This window comes from Centroberyx gerrardi, chromosome 21, assembly GCF_048128805.1.
Source record: "Centroberyx gerrardi isolate f3 chromosome 21, fCenGer3.hap1.cur.20231027, whole genome shotgun sequence".
NCBI lineage: Eukaryota > Metazoa > Chordata > Actinopteri > Beryciformes > Berycidae > Centroberyx > Centroberyx gerrardi.
In genome coordinates, this window is record NC_136017.1 from 3,765,177 (window position 1) to 3,791,044 (window position 25,868).

Below are 25,868 nucleotides of genomic sequence, written 5' to 3' on the forward strand. Positions count from 1 at the left end.
GTCTTCATAAAACTAACTTCAGTTTCATACTTACTCTCACTGATGTCATAAAGATTTATATCAGTGGTTAAACTCTATTCTGGAAATAAAAAACAGGGTGTTCTGAGTTTAAGTGGGTTTATCCCTGCTTACGGTTAAAGATTTCTGCTTTTATTTTGAAGGCAAAATCCACCAGCTTCCGGTCTTGTCCTGGCAGACTGTGGCTGACTTGACGCATCTCAGCATCACAGTGCAGCTTCAGTACTGTCGGTATTTCCAAGGGTGTGGAGAGCAAGGTCACATATCCGTTTAACTGAAACTGACTCTTATGGAAAAGAACTACAGCTATCCTCTAATAAATTTTAGAAAAATACTATAGAAATGCGACAGAAAAACGATACAAAATATAGGCTATATATTATCCTATAGGAATATTATAGGAATACTATAGTGATAACATAGGAAATAAAAGATACCATGAAGTATGATCAGCTCACTATAAACTCACTATAAGCCCCTATAGGAGTATTATAGGAATATTATAGTGGTTTTATGTTAGGGGAGATTGTACTGAACTGATATTTACATTATGTACCTTATGGAAAAAAAATTGTAATAAACATGAAAAAAGTCAAACTGAGAGATCCATGAATGATTGAATAATTTTGGATTTGTATTTATTTTCTCATGAAACAATAAAATGTCTCATTTGATGGTTTATGGTTATTTCATTTATGGTTATTTTCTGTGTGTGTGTGTGTTATGTTTAAGAATTTGGGAATACATTTCAAGCATGCCAGTTATTTACCATTTTGGTCCACAGGTTTATATGCACACACTTCCACATTAGTAGTAATGTGGAAGTGTGTGTTTAGTGTGTTTAATCTTTTGAGCAGAACCTCAAAAGATGAGGTGATCAAAGCAAGACATTTGACTTGAGCCTTGTGTCGTCACGCAGCTCTCTGACTCCCTCTAGTGTTGCTGTGAGGGAGATAAGCAAGAAGGTTGTGGGTTCAAATCTCCTTTCTGTGTGGAGTTTGCATGTTCTCCCCATGTTTGCGTGGGTTTCCCACAGTCCAAAGATGTATATGACATAATATATGATGTATAGTATGTATATGATGTAGCCTATATAAAGTATGTAACCTACATGACATAGTATAGGATGTATATGATGTGTATATATATGATGTAGTATGACATGTACTGTATATGATGCTATGTAAAGCCCTTTGAGACATGCTTGTGATAAAGGGCTATAAACTAGACTAGTAACATGAGACTGTGTTAATGCTTATTTTCGTTAATGCATTTCCACTCTAACACTAAAAGAATTCATCAGTCTGGTTTCAGTGGAGAGTTTTAGTGTCCCATGATGCTCTGAATGCTGCTTCAGACGCTGGTGAGAAGAAAACTCTGAGGGGAAAAACTCAATAATTGGAATACTTGAAGTTTGAAATGATTGAATATCGGCACAAAATATTGGCCAAACCCTAACATAATCTATTGCATCTGATGGTAAAATCCCTTCCAGCATAATTGATCCTCATGTAGGAGGGGGGGCAGGAAGCAACAGGGCTTATGGGAAATGTAGTCTTAATGTGGAGAAACACTAGAACTACTGTGCCATTGCTTATGTATGTGTTATACTTGTTCAGGAGTTTAATGAAAAATCAATAAATATATTGTATAAAAGAATAATAATCAGCAAAATGCAACCCAGCAGGCTGCCATCTGTCTGTATTTGCTCCAGTAGAAACTGCTCAGTGTTCACATGGTCAAACATCAGATGTCAGTAGATGGCAGCAGAAGTCTGAATACTGCAGTTTATTGATCAGAGAGCAACACTGATACAGAGCAACAGGCTACAGTTCAGTCTCATCACACATCATTACACCAAGCACAGTATTTTCTTCAACACCATCCATAATAATCAAAGAGACTAAACATTTTTCATCAGTTACTTGAATAAAACTTCTTCTAATATTATTTCCAAAGATCCTATAGCTTTTATGATAATTATCTATATCCATATACATTTGTAAACTGCGAACATCTGTGAATCAATACCTACTGTATCTCTTTAGCAAGTAGAAACTCATAAAGAAACGATATCACATTTCTATTTATATCATTTATTACCTTTTTGGTCATTTCCTTTGGTGCATTTTTCTCTTTGGTAACATCTCTATTCGTTCATCTTATTGTATTTTATCCAAAAATGCAAAGATAATGAGTCAAAATGATCTTACTCATAACCAATTTATAGGAATTCAGTTTTTCAGAGACCACAGTTGTAGAAATTAGGTTCTTATCGCATTATAATCATAGTTTTTAAGTGTAATGTTCCATCAGATACAGATGGAGCCACTGCAGAAGTCCCACCGCCGCACCAAGAGGAATTATTTAGAAAAATCAACTCTTGCTCTCTTCCCAGCTCTCTGCTCACCAGCTGGCTGAGAGGAATTAGATATAATTTTACAATACAACAGGGTTATAACACCTTTCATTTGATTTTTTTTTTTAATTGGTTTTAATTTGATGTATTTTCCATTTTTATTTCAGTTTCAGTTTAGTTTTCTTTAGTTTTCAGTGTTACATTAGTTTCAGTTCTAGTTATAGTATTTTTGGTATGGGTGGTATTTTTAAAAAAAGATATAATGATAAATGTTCATAACAGGTATTTTGTATGTGTCTGTAGGATTGTGAAACACATCAAAATTTAAACACATTCAAATTTATTTTGATTCATTTTCCATACATCCTCAACTAACTTAAAGTTGGGATCACATCAAAATTCTCCACCCAAATTTTTAAAAAAAAATTTTTTTATCATGAACATAAACAAAAAGACCAAAACTAAAAACACAGCCTATCACGTATGTTTTTTTATTTATTTTTTTTGTGTTAGTTTTACAAGTAGATAAGGTAGTTTTAGTCCAGATTTAGTTTTTCACAAAGTCTTTTTTATGTTCATTTCAGTGTTTTTTGACCTAGTTTTAGTTTATGATAACATAACTGATGCAGGATATAAACAAATGATGGGGAACTTCCACAATGGCCGCCACTGTAAGTCGAACAAAGTTTCCACTGACAAAGTGTGTCCCACGTCTCACTGAACCGCTGCCTCTGCCTTCACTTTAACACTTGAACCTTTGGGCAAAATGAAACACAGAGGGCTTCTGTTAAGTCTGCAGCAGATCAAGTTCCTGGAAGTGGAGAAAGTTCTGGAAAATGGTTTAGACACTCGACAAGGAACTAGGAAAAAAGTCCAAAAAAGACGCCATTTGAACCAGGACGCCATTTTGGTGACGGTTTGTTTTGTCCTGATGGAATAAAGAGAAGGGTGAAAAACATGATTCACTGTTTGGAGGAGCGGCAAAAGTGTTAAGACCGTCCAGCTGGACAGGAGAAACTGCAAAAACTGACTGACTTAAGCTATTGTATCTTGTCTCCAGACTCATCAAGCTTATTTTAGGATTTTTTTAGTGAAACCATCTCACTGCACTGGCAGATAATTTTACCGGTTTCATCAAATGTGACTTTTTTCCAGGAGAATGTAACTTGTTTCAGGACATTTTCTTGGTAAAAGTGAAATTGTCTTGGAGAAAGTTTCTTGTTTCCAGATTTTCTTCATTGTTTTATGATGATTTCTTGAAAGAAGTCATATTGGCATGAATCAAGTGAAATTTACTGAAACCAGCAGATTATCCGCCAGTGCAGTGAGAGAATTTGACTAAAAATATCATGAAACTAGAAGGGCACTCGGAGAGCGCAGACCTCCGCCAAGGTTCGTGCTATTATTGCTTGTTCGTGAGTCGGATCCGGATCCGCTCCAAAATTTAATGGGCTCTTCCTTGGCCCATGCTACACCCTTCCACGAAGTTTCATGAAAATCGGGCCAGTAGTTTTTCCATAATCCTGCTAACAGACAAACAAACAAACGGCACTGAAAACATAACCTCCTTGGCGGAGGTAAAAACCTTGATAGGTCTGGAGACAAGATAAAAATCACTGGATAATTTGTCATTTTTTGCAGTGAAAATTGCCAAAACCTGCACTTGACTTGCTGCTTTTTCACCATTTACTGTGAAAACCAACTGTCAAGTCAGCTAAATTTGAAGTACACTTGCTTTTAGATGCTGTGTGTACATATTTCCAGCTACATCACCATTCCAATTTGATATTAGCTGTGGAAAAAGTGGTGAACTAGCAGGTAAACAGGTTGCGAGTTTTAGCCATTTTTTCCCCGATTTGTCTGTTCTCTACCCAGCAGCGAGTCAGGCTGCGTCTCTCTTGTTTCTCCGCTCTCCTCCCAGCAGACGAGGTTTCTGTGCGGTATGAATGGGCAGCTTGTGATGCAGATCAGTACATGTTATTTGATTTCCACTGAGATCCAGAGCCATTGCTTGTTTCTGTCGGTGGAAAGAACAGCTGGATTATTTTCAAAAGAGTGAACAGAATTGACATGATTAAATGGATCAGATGTGGGTAAAAATAATCTTCACATAAATTAGTTTTCGCTGTTGTTGTTGGGGCAAAAAATCATGCAGTTTCTAACAGGTTTCATGGGACCAAGAGGTCATAACACTCGCTTCACATCACTGGACACGGTGTAAGTTTTCACTTCAAGTAAGAAAATACAAAATTGTTTCAGTTCTTACTTGCAGGATAGTCTTGGGTCGACCTTTTTCTCTGCTGGGATCCAAAAACCTGTTGGAGCAGATTGGAGATTCTTAGAGGAAACATTACTTTTTACCCAGATTAACTTACACAACCACGACTGCATGGGTCAAATTCCTGACCCTGGCAGTGAGGGCATTCAGGTGATGTCACCCACCCTCTGGCGGCCATATTGGAGGTCTTCAGATCTTGAGCAACAGGCTGTGAACAGCTGATTGTGTTTCTCAACTTACGACTTTTCTCTCTCAACAGAATTGAACAGACGGTTAATTCCTGTCTGTTTCTGACTGAACTGATCATTTCATCACTGATCCATCTGATTGATTTAGTGTTTAGATAATGTCAGCTTGTTAGCTAGCTAACCATAGTATCTGGTCAGCTAACCATCACTGTCTTGTTGTTAACACATCTGATTAGCACACTAGCTAACGTATCTAGTAGCAGCTAGCGTTAGCATGTTCACATTAACATCAGTGTGTTTGCTGGCTAGTTAGCTAGCTAACAGTTTGTTCAGGTTAACTGAGCTGACTCTTCTCAAGCTACAACTCAGAGTGTTTTGGAGTAGAGACTAGGGCTAAAGACAAGACAGTTTACTGTGTCACAGTAACCAAATCCACCTTATCACACTATTCACTTTTACTGAGAACGTTACTGAATGCATGAATCTAGCACATTCAGGATGTTAGGGAGCACTTCTTACATTTGACCCATTACATGACAGAAAAAGAAGCATTTGACCAATTGCGTCACATAAAAGCGAGAAACCTAAGAATAGGCCTGTAAAGCATTAGTCACTGAGGCGTTCATTAGGAGTTGGCTTGTACTGGTGTTGATGTAACATGCCTCGCAGGAGTTGGAAGCAGCAATGTTTATCAGCGTTGTCTATCTAATAGTCAAGTCTTTTTGGCTGAGAGTTTTTTGCCTGTGAGGCATATGTGGGGTTTCTCTTCTGTTTTTTGTGGGTTTTTATCACTTGTATGTCCCAATAAACTAAATCTAAACCTAAAATAGTCTTCATATTATATGAAGTTGCAAGATGACAACAGCTACTAAGAATAACAGGAAGAATAAAGAAAGTTTTAGGAGTTGTTATCACCCCACAACTGGGATATTTTCATATTTTCTGAAGTGTCTGTCAGTGTCAGCATGTCTCTGTGTTGATGGACGATCTCACTGTCTATCCTCAAGTTACTCAACTCACCTTTTTCTTGGACCCTGCAGTGCTGAGAGCAGCAATCTTGCTTTCTATATCAGATACCTGCAAAGAAAGACTGTCATTACACTACAGAAGTAAATAATCAACATAAAGTTGATGGGTGAAAACGTTTGTGGATATTATCATGTGCGGGATGACTAGAATAACTACTGTATTCATCCAAAATAATCTGTAAATTTAATTTCCTCTCACAATTAGAGACCAATCTATTTTTGTATCCTGAGGAAAGCTGTGTGCCAAAATGTAATAGCACATTTTTCTATGAATTGCCCAAGAAAAATAAAGCTTTTCTAACTTTCCAAGAAGAGAGTGCCTTGGCTTCATTGAAGGTTTGCCACTTTAACTTTACATCCTTCACATACAACCGGCAAATCTATTTTAAATATTGATTTGTTCCCCTGGCAGCAAAACTTTATATACCACCAGACATTTATGTCTGTCCTTTGGCAACATCTGAAGGTTTGCTCTGAAATCCACCTCTTTAAAGCCGTGACAGCTACTCTTACAACATGACTGATAGCACAAAATTAAGACGCACTCTGCTCCCTTTTAAAGGATCGTAACTAACTTAAGTCGTGGTTGACAGAGTGATAATTTTTACAGATTGGATCCTCTATATTTTACTGATGATGGCTTGAAACAGCCTGCTCAGCAGATCAAAAACTGAATTGTATCAGCACTTATAGGCTAAAGGGACAGCTGATTCTCCTGGCTTGAAACGGCCCGCTCAGCAGTTCAGAAACCGAATTGTATCAGCAAACAATTATACCAAGAAGTGTGAAGAGTGTATGACTGTTCACTAACATAGCTATACTATCATATAATATATAAATCCTGTCTTAGTCAGAAATTTCAATATTTTCATTTGTCCTAATAATAAGGTACATTTTCATATTTTGGAGCCCAGCTGATGCTCCTTTCAGCCAGAGCAATCACACTACAACAAACCAATATGTCAGCTACAACAAAGGCCTTTGTCTTGGTGGTGTCGGGTCAGGTGTGTGGCTCCGCCCACCTCGCTCTCGGTGTTCTGGACCCGGGCGGCGGTCAGGGCCACCACGTCCTCCAGGTCCGACAGCTCCGAGTCCGTCGTTCCCCCGAAGCGGTTCTTGGCGTTCTGCTCCAGCAGTCTCAGCTTCTTCTCCAGATCATAAGATTTCCCTGCTGCCATGTAGACCTGCCGGGGAGCGGAGCAAACATGGAGGACTGACTATGCCAACTCAGCACCAGTCCATTTGTAACTAGGGCTGGGTATCGCTGGAAATTTTTCAATAGTTGCTTGTCTTGGAAATGAAGCTCATTCTACTGCTGCACTCATTGTAAGTTTCCCTGAATAAGAGCTTCACCTAAATGGTTAAAAATGTATGTAAAATGTTCCCTTTGATTGTTGAATGAAAGCACAGTTCATCATGTGATAGAGAGTGGATTATTTTCTGTAATTCTCTGACATGTTTACATGCCATCTGTTTCTCCGCACTCACAATTGATTTCCTCCATTAAAAATCGCCATAAACTGATAGAAAATGTGATTTCTTGCTGTAAGACTCCAATGTATTTGTACTTTAAAGCCTTAAATATGGCTTTTGATACCCCAAATTGCTACAGTACTGATAAGCATCATTTTCCGATACCCAACCCTGTTCATAACAGATTCAGACACGCTAGCCGGGGAGAATCAAAGCCAATCCAGACATTTCTCGCATGCTTTAGACAAGGCGGGTGGGCGTGGCTTAGTTTGACCTACAGACAAAAAACTGGTTAGAGGAGAAAGAAGGAAAGAGGCGTGCAGTTCACGTCTGAAGCTTACATTTTCCTCAAGTTCTCTGTAAGCATCATCTGCTTGCTTTACGTCAGTCCCTACTAACTGGGATCTGTCAATCGGCTCTGAGAGGCCGTACTCGATCATTGCGTTTTCTGTGGCATTAATGGTTCTCAGGACCTCAGTGGTGAGGTCACAGAGGGCGGCAGCAGTTGATCTCTGAAAGCCATGTAAAGGGACAGATGTTAGCAGCTGGAAAATACCATCTGATCCTGCAGTAGCTACTAGCCTGGACGCCAAACCACACGACTCCTGGGTTTGTTTCCTCAACGCAGTTCAGTTCAGTTCATTGCAGAATGTGCAGTTCCATTCACTTCCACTTGAATTCAGTTTGATTAAAGCTGCACAAGGCATTTTTATGTGACAAGTAAACATGTCGTCCTCCACGGATGATGCAGACTGTAGTGCCCCCCTTAGGCTAATCAGTACAATTTTACTAAATGTCAGAATGGAGCTGTGAGATGCATAATTCCCTCAAGTTTCGTGAAAATCCAATCAGCGGCGTCCAACGTACAGACAATTAAAAAAATAGGTCAATCAGTGTAATTTTGAAAATCCGGAAGGGGGCAATGACATGCGTCATTCCCACAAGTTTCAACAAAATCCAATCAGTGACGTCCGAGTTACTGTGCGTGACGGACCGACAGAGGGACGGACCGGGCCCGATCCATAGTCTGTTCCCCCAATTTCATCATGGGGGACAAAAATACACTCATCTTTATCAATCTGAATCATAAAGTACGGCTGCAAAAGAGAAGAGAGCGTCCCATCCCCCATAACTGAGACACCAGATTCACCCTATTTGCCCAAATGAAATTCTGGTGTCGGTATGGACACTTCTCCACCCACAGGAAATGAAGGAAATAATATAATAATAATAATAATAATATATGACTTCGAAACTGTCTCCTAAGCAGCAGTGAGCAGCGCTCTGACCAGAGAAAGCTGGACTCACCAATATTAGATCTATTGCCTCTCTCATCCTTTTGGTATCCTTTGGCCAACACAGTTTCAAAAATTTCATGAAATGAGCACGAACTCTGACTTGCGTGTTGTGAACACGAATACGGTGAAGATTACGTTCCTCCACCACAAAAGGATAATGTGACAATAGCATGAATTGGACACAACATTTTCACCAGTTCATCAAGTCTCTAGGTGTGCTAGCTGATTGCGTCTGATGCCAGGCTAGGTAGCTACTGACCTGCAGTACTATATAACCTGCTGTATGAGCAGCAAAGTGTCCTGAAGGCATTAACTAACCAAGGAGGCAGCCTGTTAGTAAAGAAGCAGTCATGCAGTCAGACTGTTGATCGTCAAGTTTGCATCATCACAGAGTGACTCATCAGATTTTGAGGACCTTGCAAACAATGAGCACAAAAGCAAATTTCAAGAAAGGAAGAGTTCACTTCCAGAATGCCTTTCATCCATTTCTGGGAAAAATCACCATGAAATATAGATAATCCAGTCTGTGGAAGTGTTAACATTTTGTCAGGCCAGGACTGAAGTTGGCTAATGTCTGTTGATATTTTTCTAATGGCAGATATCCTACTTTGGACCGGAACTCTTCACATGGAAATGGATTATATATGAAAAGGAGTGGTATTATTTTTCTGTTATCCTATTTAGATACACTTAATCCTTGGAATACAGCCTTTCTTTTGGGGTTAAGCTCAGCCAAGCCATGGAAGCATTGGTCCTTTATTGCATTCATGCCCAGCGGGAACTTGGAAGTTTACAACCTGAGAAGTGGACGATATCGTCTTAAAGGAATAGTTTACCCAAAAATGAAAATTTGTCAGTTGAAACACCGATGTAGTTTGTATGTCAATATAACACACAGCAAATTAGCCTTCTCCAAAAGAACTAAAGTGACCGGGAACTGGTTCTTTTGGGAAAATCTAGGAGAGAATGAGGTAAAAATTGGACTTTTGGACCCACAGTGCAATCGTTTGGCTTCAGAACACTTGGATTATGCTGTTTGGAGTCATTTTATAGTCATTTTATTGCCTTTTTTGGAACTCTAAAGAACCAGTTACCGGCCACTTAAGTTCTTTTGGAGAAGGCAGATACGGAGCAGCGCTAGCAAACTCTCTATGTGTTATGTGGACATACAAACTTGTTTTGTACCAGTGTTTCGACTGACATGACAACGACCAAATCTTCATTTTTGGGTGTACTATTCCTTTAAGAGGCTGAACTGAGGGGTTTAACACATTTACAGACCTCTCATCATCCCATTTCAGAGCCTGTAAATGTCCTCAGCTTGATTATCCATCTAGCTTGAAGGTCTGGAACTTCCAAGATCCCATTAGTTATGAATGCACAACTATCCTTTAAGCAGCTAGCAGGACCCTAAATTATAACTGCAAATAGCAAAGTGCAAGACGGCAAAATCAAACAAGATGCCTCCCCATCAAGCAGTCCACCATCCGTCCTCACGTTGACCTGAACCCTACCTTACCTTCTGAGCCTCGGTGGGCATCTCGTCGCTGGAGGAGCTGAGTTCCAGGTTCTTCAGGGCCGAGGAGGGGGCCGAGGCGTGGCTCTTGGCGCCGCTCCCCTTGGCCAGGGGGAGGGGCTTCTTCCCGGCCTCCTCGTCCGACGACACGCCCTTGTCGCTGAGGTTCCCCGCCAGCTCGCTCAGCTTCCTCCGCAGCTTCTCCTCCTCGTTCTGGCCGGTCGGAGGCGTGGCCTGAAAAAAAAAAAAAATGCACCACAGCGTATTTTGAATGATTCTATTTCATCATTCATTGTTTATCTTCATTTAGTGTGTGTAAATAAGTTAAAAATGTAAATGCCAAAAAGATATATTTCTTACAAAGCATCGCTAAATTTTAGCATATTTACTACTTGCCAAGCTCAAGCCATATGATTTCAGATATTTGAGAAAGAGAAGAGATAAGGTAACTTTACTGGGTAACATAGTTGACATTTTTTCATGTTTTGTACACTCATTTGGCCAGTCACTGTTTCATTCTCATGCCCATATGACCTTTATATTGAAGGAGGTAAAAAGTCAAAGGCATATTCAGCACAGCTGCCAAAAAATAGACAAAATGTCACCAAAACAATCATGAATCCTAACAAAAAAACAGATAGGGACAACTTTTTTGATTTTGCATTAAAAAAATAAAAAAGATAAGAAAGAAAAACAGGCAGCATTTATTCTTCAAGTACTTTTGTCTTTCTTTTTGTTTGGTTTCTTCTTTCTCTTTGCAGTGTGTGGTGCAATGTGGAGAATATGCCTTTGACTTTTTACTTCCTCTGAAAGTTAATCTGCTGCACCAGAAATACCACTGAGTCATCAGAGGGCAACAGCATTCCTCTAGTGGATCTTTAATTCCCCAGCCTGTCTCACCTCATCACCGGGGGTCATCTTCTCCTCCAGGCGGTTCAGAAGGCTCTCGATAGCCGACATGCGCTTGCTCAGCTCATTAATCTACAGAACAGAGAGGATGAGGACAAGATTGCCATGTAATATGATTATGCTCTCAATAGTCTCTATACAGTATGTCAGAACAGTAAATCACTATCTAGCTTGTCAAGTGCTTGGATATTCTTATTTTAATTCTGGTTTTGAATGCATTGTAGTACTTTGGGAACGAGAACAACGGCTCATTATACTTAAAATTGATTATTATTAGTATTAGACAACAGTATTACAACAGTATTAAGAGCTCAGTATTAGTTGTGTATTACAAGCATGCACACACACTCACACAGGCGGAGTATTAGTATTAGTATTATCAGTATAGGGAGTGTTACTATCACCACAAATTCACCGGTGGCATACTGGTTGGGCTTATTATTATTATTAGTCAGTAGTCGTAATAGTAATTGAGTAGTAGTAGAAGTACTAGTAGCACTAGTAGTAATAGTAGTAGTAGTAGTAGTAATAGTAGTAGTGGTAGCAGTAGTAGTAGCAGCAGCAGCAGTAGTAGTGGTAGTAGTAGTAGTAGCAGTAGTAGTAGTAATACTAGCAGTACTAATAGTAGTAGTAGTAGCAGCAGCAGCAGTAGTAGTGGTAGTAGTAGTAGTAGCAGTAGTAGTAGTAATACTAGCAGTACTAATAGTAGTAGTAGTAGCAGCAGCAGCAGTAGTAGTAGTAGTAATACTAGCAGTACTAATAGTAGCAGTAGTAGCAGCAGCAGCAGCAGCAGCAGTACTACTAGTAGTAGCAGTAGTAGTAGTAGTAGTAGCAGTAGTAATAGTAGCAGCAGCAGTATTAATCCACACACACACACACACACAGACAGCCAGGTGACGTACGGGCGGGGCTTGCACCACGCTCTCCTGGGACGAGGCCCGGCTGTTGCGTCGTCTGAAGGGCGGCTGCTGGTACACGGGGGGGCCGCGCTGGAAGTCCTCCTCCTCTGAGGTGTCGACGTACTGCTGCCGGGCCACCGAGGAGCTGATCTTAGACAGGGAGCGGGTCCGGACCATCCTGCTGTCTGCATACTCCTCTGCTCAGGGAAAAGACATTGGAAAGACCCTTACAGCTATTACAGCTATGTTGTAGTTGATGCTCCTATCTTGAGCAGTGGGTAAGCAGGTTTACTTTGTGTGAATTGGATTAGGATGTGATCACACCTACAGTTTGTTTTGTTTGTCTGAACCACAGTAGAAAATGTTCCTTTGTTACATTTTTGTATTTGGTTCGTTTAGGTTCACGCTGCCCACAAGTGAAGCAGGGCTTGTAAACAGAAGTCCCAGGACGCCAGGCTGTCTCTGGGCCAGGTGCAGTGTGTGTGTGTTACTCACCAGACCGCACGCCGTAGCGGTCCAGGCTCTTCCTGCGGTTCATGCGGTGGTTGTACATGTCGTTCTGATACTCCATGTCATTCCTGTATCCGCCTCGCTCCTCCTGCATTTGCTGAAACTGTTTAGATGATCTCAAGTCAAGTCTAATTGATTTATTAAGGGCTTGTCACAAAGTCAACTGGCTAATACTGGCCATACTAGCCTATAGCTATCTAGGTAAGCTAGTTAGCTAGCTGCTGACCTTCAACATCATGAATGCCGTGGTTATGAATAAATAAAAAAAATAAAAAAAAGAAGTCACTGGCATTTATATATCTTATTTATATTTTGACTAGAGTTCCTTATTTGCCATTCAAGCTTGCCAGTTAGCTAACTTGCACTCCGAAAAGCTGTGGTTTTTTGGCTCTGCCTCCAGAGCAGCTCTGCTTCTGAGAAATGTTTTTAAAACTCTCATGTGTCTTTACAGCAGTGGTGTCCAATTAATGACCTAAGAGTCTGCAGATTTCATTCCAGCCAAACAACTGCAGCAGCTGATTCCTCTGATTCGTTCTTCCTCTCTGTCTGAAGTTGTGCTAATCTTTGAAATCAGCTGCTGTAGTTGATGTAGCTGCAATAAAAACCTGCACACTCTGGACCCTCAGTGGCTCATGGCTGAAAACTCTCACTCTTAAAATCACTTTATCTTTTTATTATTATTATCTTTATACTATTTCTTCTCATGCACTCTTCCCCATGGTGTTCTGAGCAAATTGTTTGGAAACGCATCTCATTTCTATGATAGATGAGATTTAACATCCAGTCAATACTGTGATATTTTCAAAATGCTTGACAACATACAGTATGTAGTGCTGACAACTTAATCACATGGACTTGATACCAGCTGAGGTTAACCATGCTAAAAATTGTCCATTCAAATCAAGGATAATCATATTACCCTGTGAAGTCAAAATGTAAATATCTGCCAAAAGCCACATTTCATAAGCACCAAGTGAACAAAATGTGACGACCATCTTTCTAAGTTGCAACCTCTTTTGTACAATCCACGTCTCAAGTGTTTTATGATGCTTAAAATGTTTCTTTAAGCCGTCGGCTCCCTTTCATTTGCATCTCACCTTCATGACTGAAGTGGATTAAACAGGTGGAATAAGTTTTCACCTGGATTCCCCTGCCCAGCCTGTTTATAGCATAGTTAATGTACGATCGGTGAATAAAATGTTAAAACTGGCACTTAATTCCCTTCACCTCTATCTTCTCTCATTAGCTGTTACTTCTCTTATTTTTTTTCCTATCGCTTCTCTCTTACATGATCATTCTCCGTTCTCGAATATGGTCTGGCACTGTGGCTCTGCCCCTCGCACCCTAACCCTAACCCTACAAATACCAATATTTTTAGACTTAAGTTGTTGATAATACAATAGTGTGTGTCAGCATTCAATATGTACAAAATGTGACCATTTTCATGCCAAAAAATACAAGAACTAGCCTCTTGAGACCATCATGGGACACTAAAACTCTCCATTCAAATCCAGACTGAATGAAATTACTTTAGGATTAGCAGCTCTCTCACAACTATTCAGTGGTAGGGAAACTCTGGGATAAATTAGACCTTTAAATAAGAATTAAATGAAATGACCAAAGAAATAAAATCTTTACAGGTTTTCCAGACTGTTGTTTCTGTAGCTGTGGTCAGGAGGAACCTCCAACATATCAGAGGTGGACGAGACTGACTGGCTGATATCGGATATTTAATCAATTTCCGCTCACTGTGTTGGCAAACTGTAATATCTGTCAAACCCTACTGGATATGTTGACGATCTACTGCACAGTAATGCCTAAAATATATCTGATGACAGCAGTGAGGCTACCTGGACCGACTGCCGGCGGGAGTGGGGGAAGTAATCCTCCGAGTCGAAGTCGAGGGGATGAACAGAGAGGAGACGCTTGTTCTTGCGCATCTGAAAACAAACAGGGAACAAAGAGAGACTTCATTTCACAGATCTGAACCGCTGCCTCATGGCTGGAATAATGACAACTTCACATTTAGAAGAGAGTTACGTTTCAAGCACAGAAAGGGATTTAAAAAAAGTTCTTTTTTTACCATTTTGTACCGCTGAGCCTCGACCTCTGCATGGTCATCCTCAATGCCGTTGTACATGTCTAGGGTCAAAGGTCACATCACTTACCAGTTAAAAAGATATATATTTGAGCAATGTAACAACAGACAAAAGTTTGGACTTTCACTTTTTAGGCCTTTTTTACTTTGGGTAAGTACAGTGTCACTTTTCAACATAATAATGTGTCAATATGACTGTTGCTAATAACATACATGATGCTGAAAAGTAAGAAAAATGAAAAGAGATTTCTGTCTAAAGGCAGAATTTCTGCAAAAATACATTTCTTATTTTGAATTTGTAAGTGTGTAGTTTGAGTGACTCACGGCGGACATCAGGCATGCTCTGAGTGTCATCGTCACGGCCCCCTGAGAAATAAAAGGAAGCATTAATATTAGCATGTAGCATCTGTATTAGCAGCTAGCATATGAGTCCTTATAGGTCATTATGCTAAAACACAATAGGAACTTTTGTTACATTCAATTTGCTTTGATAATATATAATCAATTAAATCTTGTCACAAATTTGAAAGCACAGTACAGCTGTACTTACAAAGTACAGCTAGCAATGCTGCTAGTCTCTCTTTACGTCGAGTAAATTAGCAGTAAATTAGTCCAAATTCATGGTGGTAGACATAGTTTACCAGATTTATCGTTATTTGAGACTTCGACTTGACCAAGCCGAATGTTACTTGGAGCAGCAAAGAAAGATAAAGCGGCCTCGGTTCAGTTAACCTCTTATTAGACTATTGGCTGTTTGACTTGTGCTTATCAAGTTATAAAGTTATGCTCTTTTCAGCTGAATATGTTTTCGACTGTAGGGTTTTTGTCTTGTTTTGTGATGGTCTTGCTCTTCGTCCGTCATGTTGTTGTCTGTTTTACAAAGATGAATCAAATGAACCGGTCCTGAATCGATTCACAACTGTCAGACCGCCTGAAAGAATCGACTGAGCTAAAAGAATCGATCCTCCCTCCTCCAGTATCTATAGCTCATTCCTCATGTTTTCCACTTCTAAGTTTCCCCTCTGTCCACAGTCTCTCCCTGACCGGCCGTTTGGCTTCCAGGCCTTGTGGTCACACCGTCTGGCTGGATTAGTTTACCTAACACACTGACAACAAGCTCTGCATTCCCTTTGAATTAAACACCTCGTGTTCACTGCCATAAAGGGCCTTAAGTTCCAGTCGGCACATTTAAAAGAGTCTCTTGCAGTCAAAATACATGCTTGTGACCAGAACAAGGCCAAAGATGTCATTTAGTGAAAAAGTGAATTCTTCTTGGTAACACTGATGCAGAGACATGAGGTTAAAATCAGCAGCTTACATTCATTCCCTCCAAATTTGTGATACATAAAAAACCAAAACTAACTTCTGACCGCTGTAGATTTTTTTCATTTTCATTGCTGTGAATTTGCGCAATGCAGCCAAGGATAAGTGAAAAAAATGAAGAGTTTCCTTGCAAATTCACATATTAACCATCTTTTTAAAAATGTGACACAAACTCTTACAAAATAAGCAGCACTAAAGTTTAAAGTAGGCTATTTATGTGCTGTTTGAAGGATAGTAGGAAACTTAAGATGACAAAAACACTTTCACAGACTAGATCCTCTGTATTTTAACAATATTGAATGATGAAGTTCAGGGTTTTTTTTCCAAAATATATAGTGATTAGAAATTAGTCCCAAGCTCTACATGTGACTGAATATCATTAAAGATTAGTCATGCTTTTTCTGTCTGGAAACACAAACTCAACTTTTAAATCGCTTCTTATAAAACAGATTTTTATGTATTTGAGTCTCTCCTTTATTTTTCCAAACCTTTTTATTCCCATCATTTTAGCCTGTTTTATTCTTCTATACCTGTTTTTGGCGTGGCATTTTGCAAAGTGGCATACAAATAAAGTTTATAATTATTTAAGTTTATTATCAGGTATCACTGCAAAGAAGGTCATATAGAGAGCAGTGGTTCTCAACGTGGGGTCCGGGGACCACCAGGGGTCCTTGAGGGGGTTCCAGGGGGTCTGCAGCAAATTGATGAATTGTTAAACTTCACCATTATTTCATTTACAAGAAGTTAACACAGTTAGAGAATGTAGAAGAATGACTGTTTTGATAATAGTGTCTCTGTTATCTCTCTACCTACAATACAGATAGTCATGGGATTCTGGACAAAATCATATCTGGCAATAAAAATATTCTCAGATTTGGGTTCAAGAGACAAAATCTCATCAAATGGGGGTCTGTGGCTCTAATGTGGACTAAAGTAGGGGTCCATGATATGAAAAAGGTTGAGAATCACTGATATAGAGTATGACAGCAGGTTGAGTCGATACAGTAAATGAGTGGAAGTCTATTGGTTTACTATTTCATGTTCAAGTTCCTTTTTATTATTACTGAACAGCTCAAGTATATGTTTCATGAATGAGGCCCCTGGTCCTCCAGACGGTCTGAACACGTGACACGCTCCGGTCATGGCTCAGGCGTGTTGTTTGGCCCTGTGGTGATGGATGTGGCTGGAAACACAGAGCCGATACAGAGCGATCCAGGCCATGTGACCAAAACACACTTTCTATCACAGCTCTGCCAGCTGACGGTCCGGTGACTGGATGTGACTGCAGCGTGTCTGATGCTCTGTCCCGACGCTTAAAATCCACCGCCGCTGTTTCACTGCAGCGTGGAGCCATCGCTGAAATGAGCGCGACGTCTTCAAATGCAACCGATGCGATGACGACCCGGGTTCAATTACCAACTCATGACAACAAGTTTTCATTTTCTTATTTAACCGTGACCAAAACCTGAACCTAACCTCAACCAGAGTGTTTTCAGTTGCCTAAACTGAACCGTTAGCTAAACTTTTCATGTGGCGAACATGTGGCGAACATGTGAGAACGGCGTGTCCGATTTGTGTATCTGTGTTTCAGAGTTCATGTTTATGTCACAAAACTCTGTGAGACTGTGTTGGATTCAGAACAAAAACTTCCCATCGTCAGAGTTGGAAGTGAAAAGCCGAGCAAACAAATGACAAAGCAGTTTTATTATTCCAGAGTAGAATTTCTTCACTAGATGTTTGGATCTCTGCTTTAATTAGCAAGCTCTCTACATCACTACAAAACCAAACCCCTTAATTTTATCCTTAATTTCTCCATTACATAAACATTAAATATCCATATAGCTTTAAAAAAGCAAGGTTAGTATCATGGGTTTTTAAGGGATTTATTCATGGGTTGATTCGTGGAGACACTAGAAATTAAGGGATTTTTCATGCCTTTTGTGCACGGTTTAGAGGGTTATTATTGAGTTATGAAGGGAAGTTTTAAGTAAGTAACTTAACTTAAGTATTAAGTTCCATTCCATTCCATCCTCCATTAATAACTCCCTTAATTAGTTTTAAGGGGAGTTTGCATGAATGAAGGGGTGAATTAATGTAAATGTAAGGTTATTTTAAGGGTTAGGGTTCAAAGATATTGTGGAAATGTGACTTTATTGTGTAAGGTTATTTTAAGGGTTAGGGTTAGGGTTAGGGTTCGAAGATATTGTGGAAATGTGACTTTATTGTGTCACTTACAGGCCACCGTAGCTCAAGGGGACAGGAGGGTGGGGGAGAGCAGTGACAGAGATAAGTTGCGAGTCCTACTTATCACCAACGCCCCTTTAAAGAAGCAAAGCAACAAGGATCAAACTGCAGAGAGAGAAGCTGGTATCATGCAGTCTACCAGAAGACAACTAAAGGAAGAAATTAGGGCTGTATTCACCCTGCAGCTCAAAGTGTCCCAGTTTCCCCCCTCACATGACTCAGATCTGATGTTTTCTAACCAAAAAGCTGCATGGAGTTCAGCATTTTTTCAATTCCCATCTGGGCCACATGGATATGTGTTAAAACCAGATCCTGAGGCATGCGACCTACATGAGACTTGTGTTTGAAAGCTCAAATCTGAATATATCAGCGTTGGAATGACAATAAGCAAATCATTCACATGAGACGGTTGTCATAGTTAGCATGAAGGATGAGACACAACAATGGAAGAAAGCCAAAAAGCAGCTTGACTGGTGTTTGGGGAGAAAGTCAATTCAGTCAAAACTCGAAGGAACGCACCATAACTAAAATATGTTTGAAACAAGCAGGAGAAGCGTGGGTACAAAAACAGATGTGACGTCTTTTGTTGTTGTTTCTCTGCTCACGTGTGTCTTTTTGCTTCGTATTGGTATCAGTTGCTGTTAGTTCATATTGAGTTACATCCAAGAAAAGAAAAAAACATAAGATATGACCAGCAATTTGGATTTCAGCATGAAGGCCTGCAGTGTGAACATTTCATTTGAAACCATCTCACTTTGCTGTTTTTCATCTCTAAATATATTTTTCCTTTCATGTTTGGTTACAAAACACAAGAAATGAATGTTGATTTCAGCTGGTGTGTCCTGGTAAAATCAACAGCCTACTGGTGAAAATATAGCATGGTAGCAAATTACTGCATCTGTGTGTCTGAAGTCAAACTCACCCTCTCCATTCAGTCTCTTGTACAGTGACCTCATGACTTTGGCGCTGCCGAAGCGCTTGAAGCGGTTGCGCACGTTGTCATGGTACCATCCCACCGTGCCGATCCTCAGCACCCTGCAGACACACAGTTCACACACTTCACTCTCCCACAGCTCTTCATATGTACAGTATATACTGTATATGTGGCCCGAATCATCCAAGTGTTCCCGGTAGATCATTCACTCTAGTGTGCCATGCTAAAACTTTAACATACACTATGTTAAGTAAGCTACCAGCATTATCCAAAGGAAGAAGAATGACTTTTTGATTAGTGTTTTTTAATATATGGGCTTGATTTATAAATATTTAAAATTAAATATCATTGATTCAATATAGTTGATGTGGCCAGGGCTATTTGTGGAACTATTGCAGGTGAGTAACCACGTATTCCTCCGCTGCGCAGTGATCTGGTCTCCCATCCCCACCACCTTCACTCCACAAGGAAAGTAGTCCCTGATTGTTCAAAACAGTATGTTACTTTTCTATTATATTTAATGTAAATTTGACCAATTTCCTGCTTAAAAATGCCAGACGTAGCCACATATAATTTAATATTACTTACCATTTTGCTGTAGAGCGGCTACAAGTTCTCATTTTCTCACTTTTGAAACAATGCTAGTCGCCTACTATCACTCAACATAGTTTATGCTAAACACTCAACATAGTTTATGCTAAAGTGTTAGCATGGATCCTACTATCACTCAACATATTTTATGCTAAAGCGTTAGCATGGATCCTACTATCACTCAACATATTTTATGCTAAAGCGTTAGCATGGATCCTACTATCACTCAACATAGTTTATGCTAAATTGTTAGCATGGATCCTACTATCACTCAACATATTTTATGCTAAAGTGTTAGCATGGATCCTACTATCACTCAACATATTTTATGCTAAAGTGTTAGCATGGATCCTACTATCACTCAACATAGTTTATGCTAAAGTGTTAGCATGGATCCTACTATCACTCAACATAATTTATGCTAAAGTGTTAGCATGGATCCTACTATCACTCAACATAGTTTATGCTAAAGTGTTAGCATGGAGCCTACTATCACTCAACATAGTTTATGCTAAAGTGTTAGCATGGATCCTACTATCACTCAACATAGTTTATGCTAAAGTGTTAGCATGGATCCTACTATCACTCAACATAGTTTATGCTAAAGTGTTAGCATGGAGCCTACTATCACTCAACATAGTTTATGCTAAAGTGTTAGCATGGATCCTACTATCACTCAACATATTTTATGCTAAAGTGTTAGCATGGATCCTACTATCACTCAACATAGTTTATGCTAAACACTCAACATAGTTTATGCTAAGGTGTTAGCATGGATCCTACTATCACTCAACATATTTTATGCTAAAGTGTTAGCATGGATCCTACTATCACTCAACATATTTTATGCTAAAGTGTTAGTATGGATCCTACTATCACTCAACATAGTTTATGCTAAAGTGTTAGCATGGATCCTACTATCACTCAACATAGTTTATGCTAAAGTGTTAGCATGGATCCTACTATCACTCAACATAGTTTATGCTAAAGTGTTAGCATGGAGCCTACTATCACTCAACATAGTTTATGCTAAAGTGTTAGCATGGATCCTACTATCACTCAACATAGTTTATGCTAAAGTGTTAGCATGGATCCTACTATCACTCAACATAGTTTATGCTAAAGTGTTAGCATGGAGCCTACTATCACTCAACATAGTTTATGCTAAAGTGTTAGCATGGAGCCTACTATCACTCAACATAGTTTATGCTAAAGTGTTACCATGGATCCTACTATCACTCAACATAGTTTATGCTAAAGTGTTAGCATGGAGCACCAGAGTGAATGATCTAATGGGGACACATGGATGATTTTGGCGTCTAAATTCTCATCACTAAACGGCTAAGTTGACTAAACACCAAAGAACTTGGTATATTCCTTAAGAAGGATATTTTTGTGTTGTTTTTCCCTCTCAGCCTCTCCTCCCTGTCTCTCCTGTATGTGTGTTCATCTATCCGCTCCTCCCTCACCTGGTCATACGGCAGTTGTCGCACACCCATCCGTGCTCCTTCTTGTTGTAGCGGCTGCAGGACTTGCAGGTGTACATCTGGCAGTCCAGACACTGACGCTTGCTGTTGACCAGGAACTTGAAGGGCTGCAGGCAGCGGATGCAGTGAGAATCGGCCAGGGTGCACTGCTCACCCAGCAGCTCCCGCTTCGTGTCCTCCTTCTCGATCTTAGTCTTCAACTCCCTGAGAGGAGAGAGGAGAGGATTAGAGAATAGTGGAGGGGGAAACACAACAGCCAATCGTTGAGAAGACTTACAGCCTCTACTGTCCTCTACTCTGCATCCTCCATAGTTTCTCCACCTGGTGGATCTGGAGGGAAATCTGCTGGATCGCTTTACGGCACAAAACAGGAAGAGGTTCTGTTCTTCCAGAGCAAACGGAGCTAAAGCTGAAAGAGTTTCTGGCAGCAGATGGTGGAAGGAGGGAAAGGAAGATGGAGAAATCACTTCCAACATGTTGATCCTCTTCAGGGAGGGGAAGGGGGGGCAGGAAGCAACGGGGCTGATGGGAAATGTAGTCTTAATGTGGAGAAACACTAGAACTAACAATACTACTGGAGTGAGATAGAGGAGAACGATCGACTCCAACATGGACTCACCTGTTTACAGTAATAATACTAAGGTAAAACTATTAATTTGACAGTAGTATATTCATCTATAAAAATGCTACATGCAGCACCACCAAGTCAGTCACAGCAGGAACTCAATGAATTGCAAAGCCGTGTTCTTGTTTTTTTGACCCACATTAGCAGACACATTAGGACACTGATTACAGTGAAGGACATGTGATGCAAAAAGATCTGAGCGTCCCTATTTGCCTCGAGCGGACTGATGCACAGTTACAAAATGTTTAGCACAACACATCCTCCTTTCAATAGATGTCATAGATGTCTTGTGAGGCAGACTTATCTAACCAGGCAGATGACTGAGAACAGATTCTTACATATTCTTATTTCCAGCCGTGGCCCGGGGCTGAGGGGACTTCCAGGGGTCACATTTACATTCATAGGTTCACAGGAACAAAAGCTCTTTTTCAGCAACGCTCCGCTTCACATATAGTTTTACATGTTCACAGTGGTGGAAGAAGAAGTCAAATCTTTTACTTAAGTAAAAATCCATGCACACTGCCTTGCAATACACAGCACTTTATTGCTGAGCTTTTTGGCCTTAGGCCATCATCAGAGCATCACTTTGCTCTCATGATGTTCAGAAACTCTAAAAAGTGTTTTTGCTTGTACCAAATTTCCCAGCAAGCTCTTGATGTGTGGCGACCCAAACAAGTACAGAACTTGCACAACATTATATCATGTCACGGTAAAAACTCATATTAAAATGTCTTGAAGTGACATCAGAAAGATACAAAACAAGAACAAAATGATGCAGGTAGCAGTTTTAAAACGTTTGATGTTTTAAAAAGAAATTCTCTTATCAAACTGCATTGTAGCTGGACTGGAAAAATCTCAACATGACGTCATGTCATCTAGAGCGGGACAGTTAACTGAGGGAACAGGAAAAATACACCATGTATACAAAATGGGCCTAGAAATACAAGGTACATTGCCAATAGCTAATTTTAACAGTGTTAAAGTGTTTTTATGTGCATTTTTCCTATAAGAGTGAAAATTAGAGCTGCAACTAACAATTATTTTCATTAACAATTAATCAATTGATTCTTTTTTTGATTAATCAATTCATCATTTAGTCTTAAATAAGTGATGACATAAAATTGAATCTCTAAACAGCCCAAAGTGATTCTTCAAATGTCTTCAAATGTCTGACCAGCAGCCAAAAAACCCCAAAGTATTCATTTTATAATGATATGAAATGGAGAAAAGCAGCAAATCTTAGCACTTGTGAAGCTGCAACCGACAAACGTTTGGTATTTTTACTTGATAAATGACTGAAACGATAAATGGATTATCGACTAATCGATCAATCGTTTCAGCACCAGTGAAAACCAGGTTGTGCTGCAGCTCAAGTCACAGAACAGCAATTCAGTCGCTTCAAAATCAAGACAGAAACTGCATTTTATTCCCTAACGATGGAACATTCATCATCCACAATCCGTCAACAGGCTGCATACAGTCGAACAGCCCTCTTATGTCAGAGGTTTTTCAATATTATCTTCAAAGTGTGAAGAAAATCCACTTTCTAACCTAACTGAATCAAGAGTGACTTGACCCTGACCCCGGGCCAGACAACGACTCACTCTTCAGAAACGTCTACGCCTGCCGTTTCATTTCATAAAGCGACGGCTCTATGTTTTATTCCAGGAGTGAGTTCCTCCCGGGGGCTGATGGGAGTGTGAGGGTGCAGCGGGGCGGGGGCGGGGGTGGGGTGGGGTGGGTGGGGGGGGGGGGGGGGACAGAGGCGTCTTTGTGAGCGTAGAAGAATGGAACTTCACGGCGTCTTGTTTAGCCAGTGAGACGCGCGGCGGACAGCGGGGGAACTTGTGACTGAGCCGTGATCGCCGTGACGGCCTGACTCACAACAGCCGGCTTTCACACTCACATTCCTCTCCGGTTCTCATGAGCGGATGAGAGGATACACGAGCGCAGAGAGACGACACACACGTCAACACAGACACACACATACAGTACAAACCTAAACCTAAACCGCTCTACATATATGTAGAGCGGTTTAGGTTCAGTTTATTTGCACATATAAATGCTAAAAAAGAGATTGGGAATACAAACTGTGCAGGTGAGGCAAAGAAACCCCAAAGCACTTTTGAAAATCTGATGGGATTTATAAAAGCGCTTCAAATAGATTTTGAATATATTTTTGAGTCATTATCTGTCTTTGTTGCTTGTTGCTATGAGAGTTGCCCGTCTACAATGTCCAAAAGATTGCCTCGGGTATCGCCAACGCAAAGTTGCTCATGATTTTGTTTTATCTCTCTATGTCTTTACAGATTAGCCTCGTTATTATCTTTATCTCCATATATATATTGTTGTTTATATGTGAATTGTTTTAAATAGCTTTTTCAGATTGATAGGGTTTGTCACACAGTGCCAGAAAGTTAAGACAATCTCAGAAAAGTATTTGAAAGGCAATTTAGTTTACTCTTCTGTGATTGACAGCTTATCTGACTTGTCCTGATGCGGTAAGCCCCACCCATCTGGTGCGCCATGCAGGTTAAAACAAATGCACAACTTACAGATAATTTGATAACATGAAATAGAAGGTAATGCAGCATTATCTCACTCTGATCCAAAATCTCAATATTAAGCTTCTTTAAGACAGTGTGTGTGTGTGTGTGTGTGTGTGTGTGTGTGTTCCAATAGGGGGAAGAGGAGGGTCAGATAGGGGAGGGGAGGCAAAACTTGTTGTATCATGCATCATGTGCTTCAGTTTGATGGTTTATCTATTTTTAGACAAACAGACAGACAGACTAATAGATAGATAGATAGATAGATAGATGATAGATAGATAGACAGATAGACAGACAGACAGACTAATAGATAGATAGATAGATAGATGATAGATAGATAGACAGATAGACAGACAGACAGACTAATAGATAGATAGATAGATAGATAGATAGATAGACAGACAGACAGACAGACTAATAGATAGATAGATAGATAGATGATAGATAGATAGACAGACAGATAGACAGACTAATAGATAGATAGATAGATAGATAGATAGATAGATAGATAGATAGATGATAGATAGATAGACAGACAGACTAATAGATAGATAGATAGATAGATAGATAGACCGATAGACAGACAGACAGACTAATAGATAGATAGATAGATAGATAGATAGATAGATAGATAGATGATAGATAGATAGACAGACAGACAGACAGACAGACTAATAGATAGATAGATAGATAGATAGATAGACAGACTAATAGATAGATAGATAGATAGATAGATAGATAGATAGATAGATGATACATAGACAGATAGATAGACAGACAGACAGACAGACAGACTAATGGATAGATAGATAGATAGATAGATAGATAGATAGATAGATAGACAGATAGATAGACAGACAGACAGACTAATAGATAGATAGTTAGATAGATAGATAGATAGATAGATAGATAGATAGATAGATAGATAGACAGACAGACAGACTAATAGATAGATAGATAGATAGATAGACAGACAGACAGACTAATAGATAGATAGATAGATAGATAGATAGATAGATAGACAGACAGACTAATAGATAGATAGTTAGACAGATAGATAAATAGATAGATAGATAGATAGATAGATAGATAGATAGACAGACAGACAGACTAATAGATAGATAGATAGATAGATAGACAGACAGACAGACTAATAGATAGATAGATAGATAGATAGATAGATAGATAGATAGATAGACCCACCCCAGCCTCTCCTCCTCCTTCTTGCGCAGGTTGAAGTCTCTCTGGATGACGTCCCACACGTGTTTGGCCTCCTCGTCCGTCAGCCGGGACAGGTCCAGCTTGTGCTCCATGGCGCTCGACAGACCGGGATCTTCCTCTGAGACTCGGTGGGACACAAGAACGCTGCAGGAAGAACAACAAAATGAAAGTTAGGAGCAGAATGAAAACCCATATTGACCCCAGCCAGGCAATGTTGCCCGCAATAATTGCCCCAGAATGTTGAGCACAGAGACAGTGATACATATAGGGCAACTTTCTGGGCAGCAAGTTGCTTTAATCTTAAATCACATAGACTTGAT

The 25,868-nt window shown here is 39.9% G+C and overlaps 1 protein-coding gene across 1 annotated transcript; it reads right to left on the reverse strand.

Moving 5' to 3' along the window:
* Nucleotides 1–4,344: 4,344 nt before the first annotated feature.
* On the reverse strand, nt 4,345–25,640 carry mlpha (melanophilin a). Its single transcript, XM_071910573.2, has 16 exons — nt 25,531–25,640; nt 21,136–21,357; nt 19,060–19,176; nt 15,473–15,477; nt 14,899–14,940; nt 14,560–14,618; nt 14,327–14,416; nt 12,462–12,573; nt 11,970–12,163; nt 11,059–11,139; nt 10,162–10,392; nt 7,686–7,856; nt 6,894–7,055; nt 5,864–5,920; nt 4,644–4,692; nt 4,345–4,394 (listed from the first exon to the last, which is right to left on the reverse strand). Exons 1-16 carry the CDS (start codon nt 25,638–25,640, stop codon nt 4,345–4,347), a joined length of 1,752 nt encoding a protein of 583 aa, XP_071766674.1.
* Between the last annotated feature and the right edge of the window lie 228 nt (nt 25,641–25,868).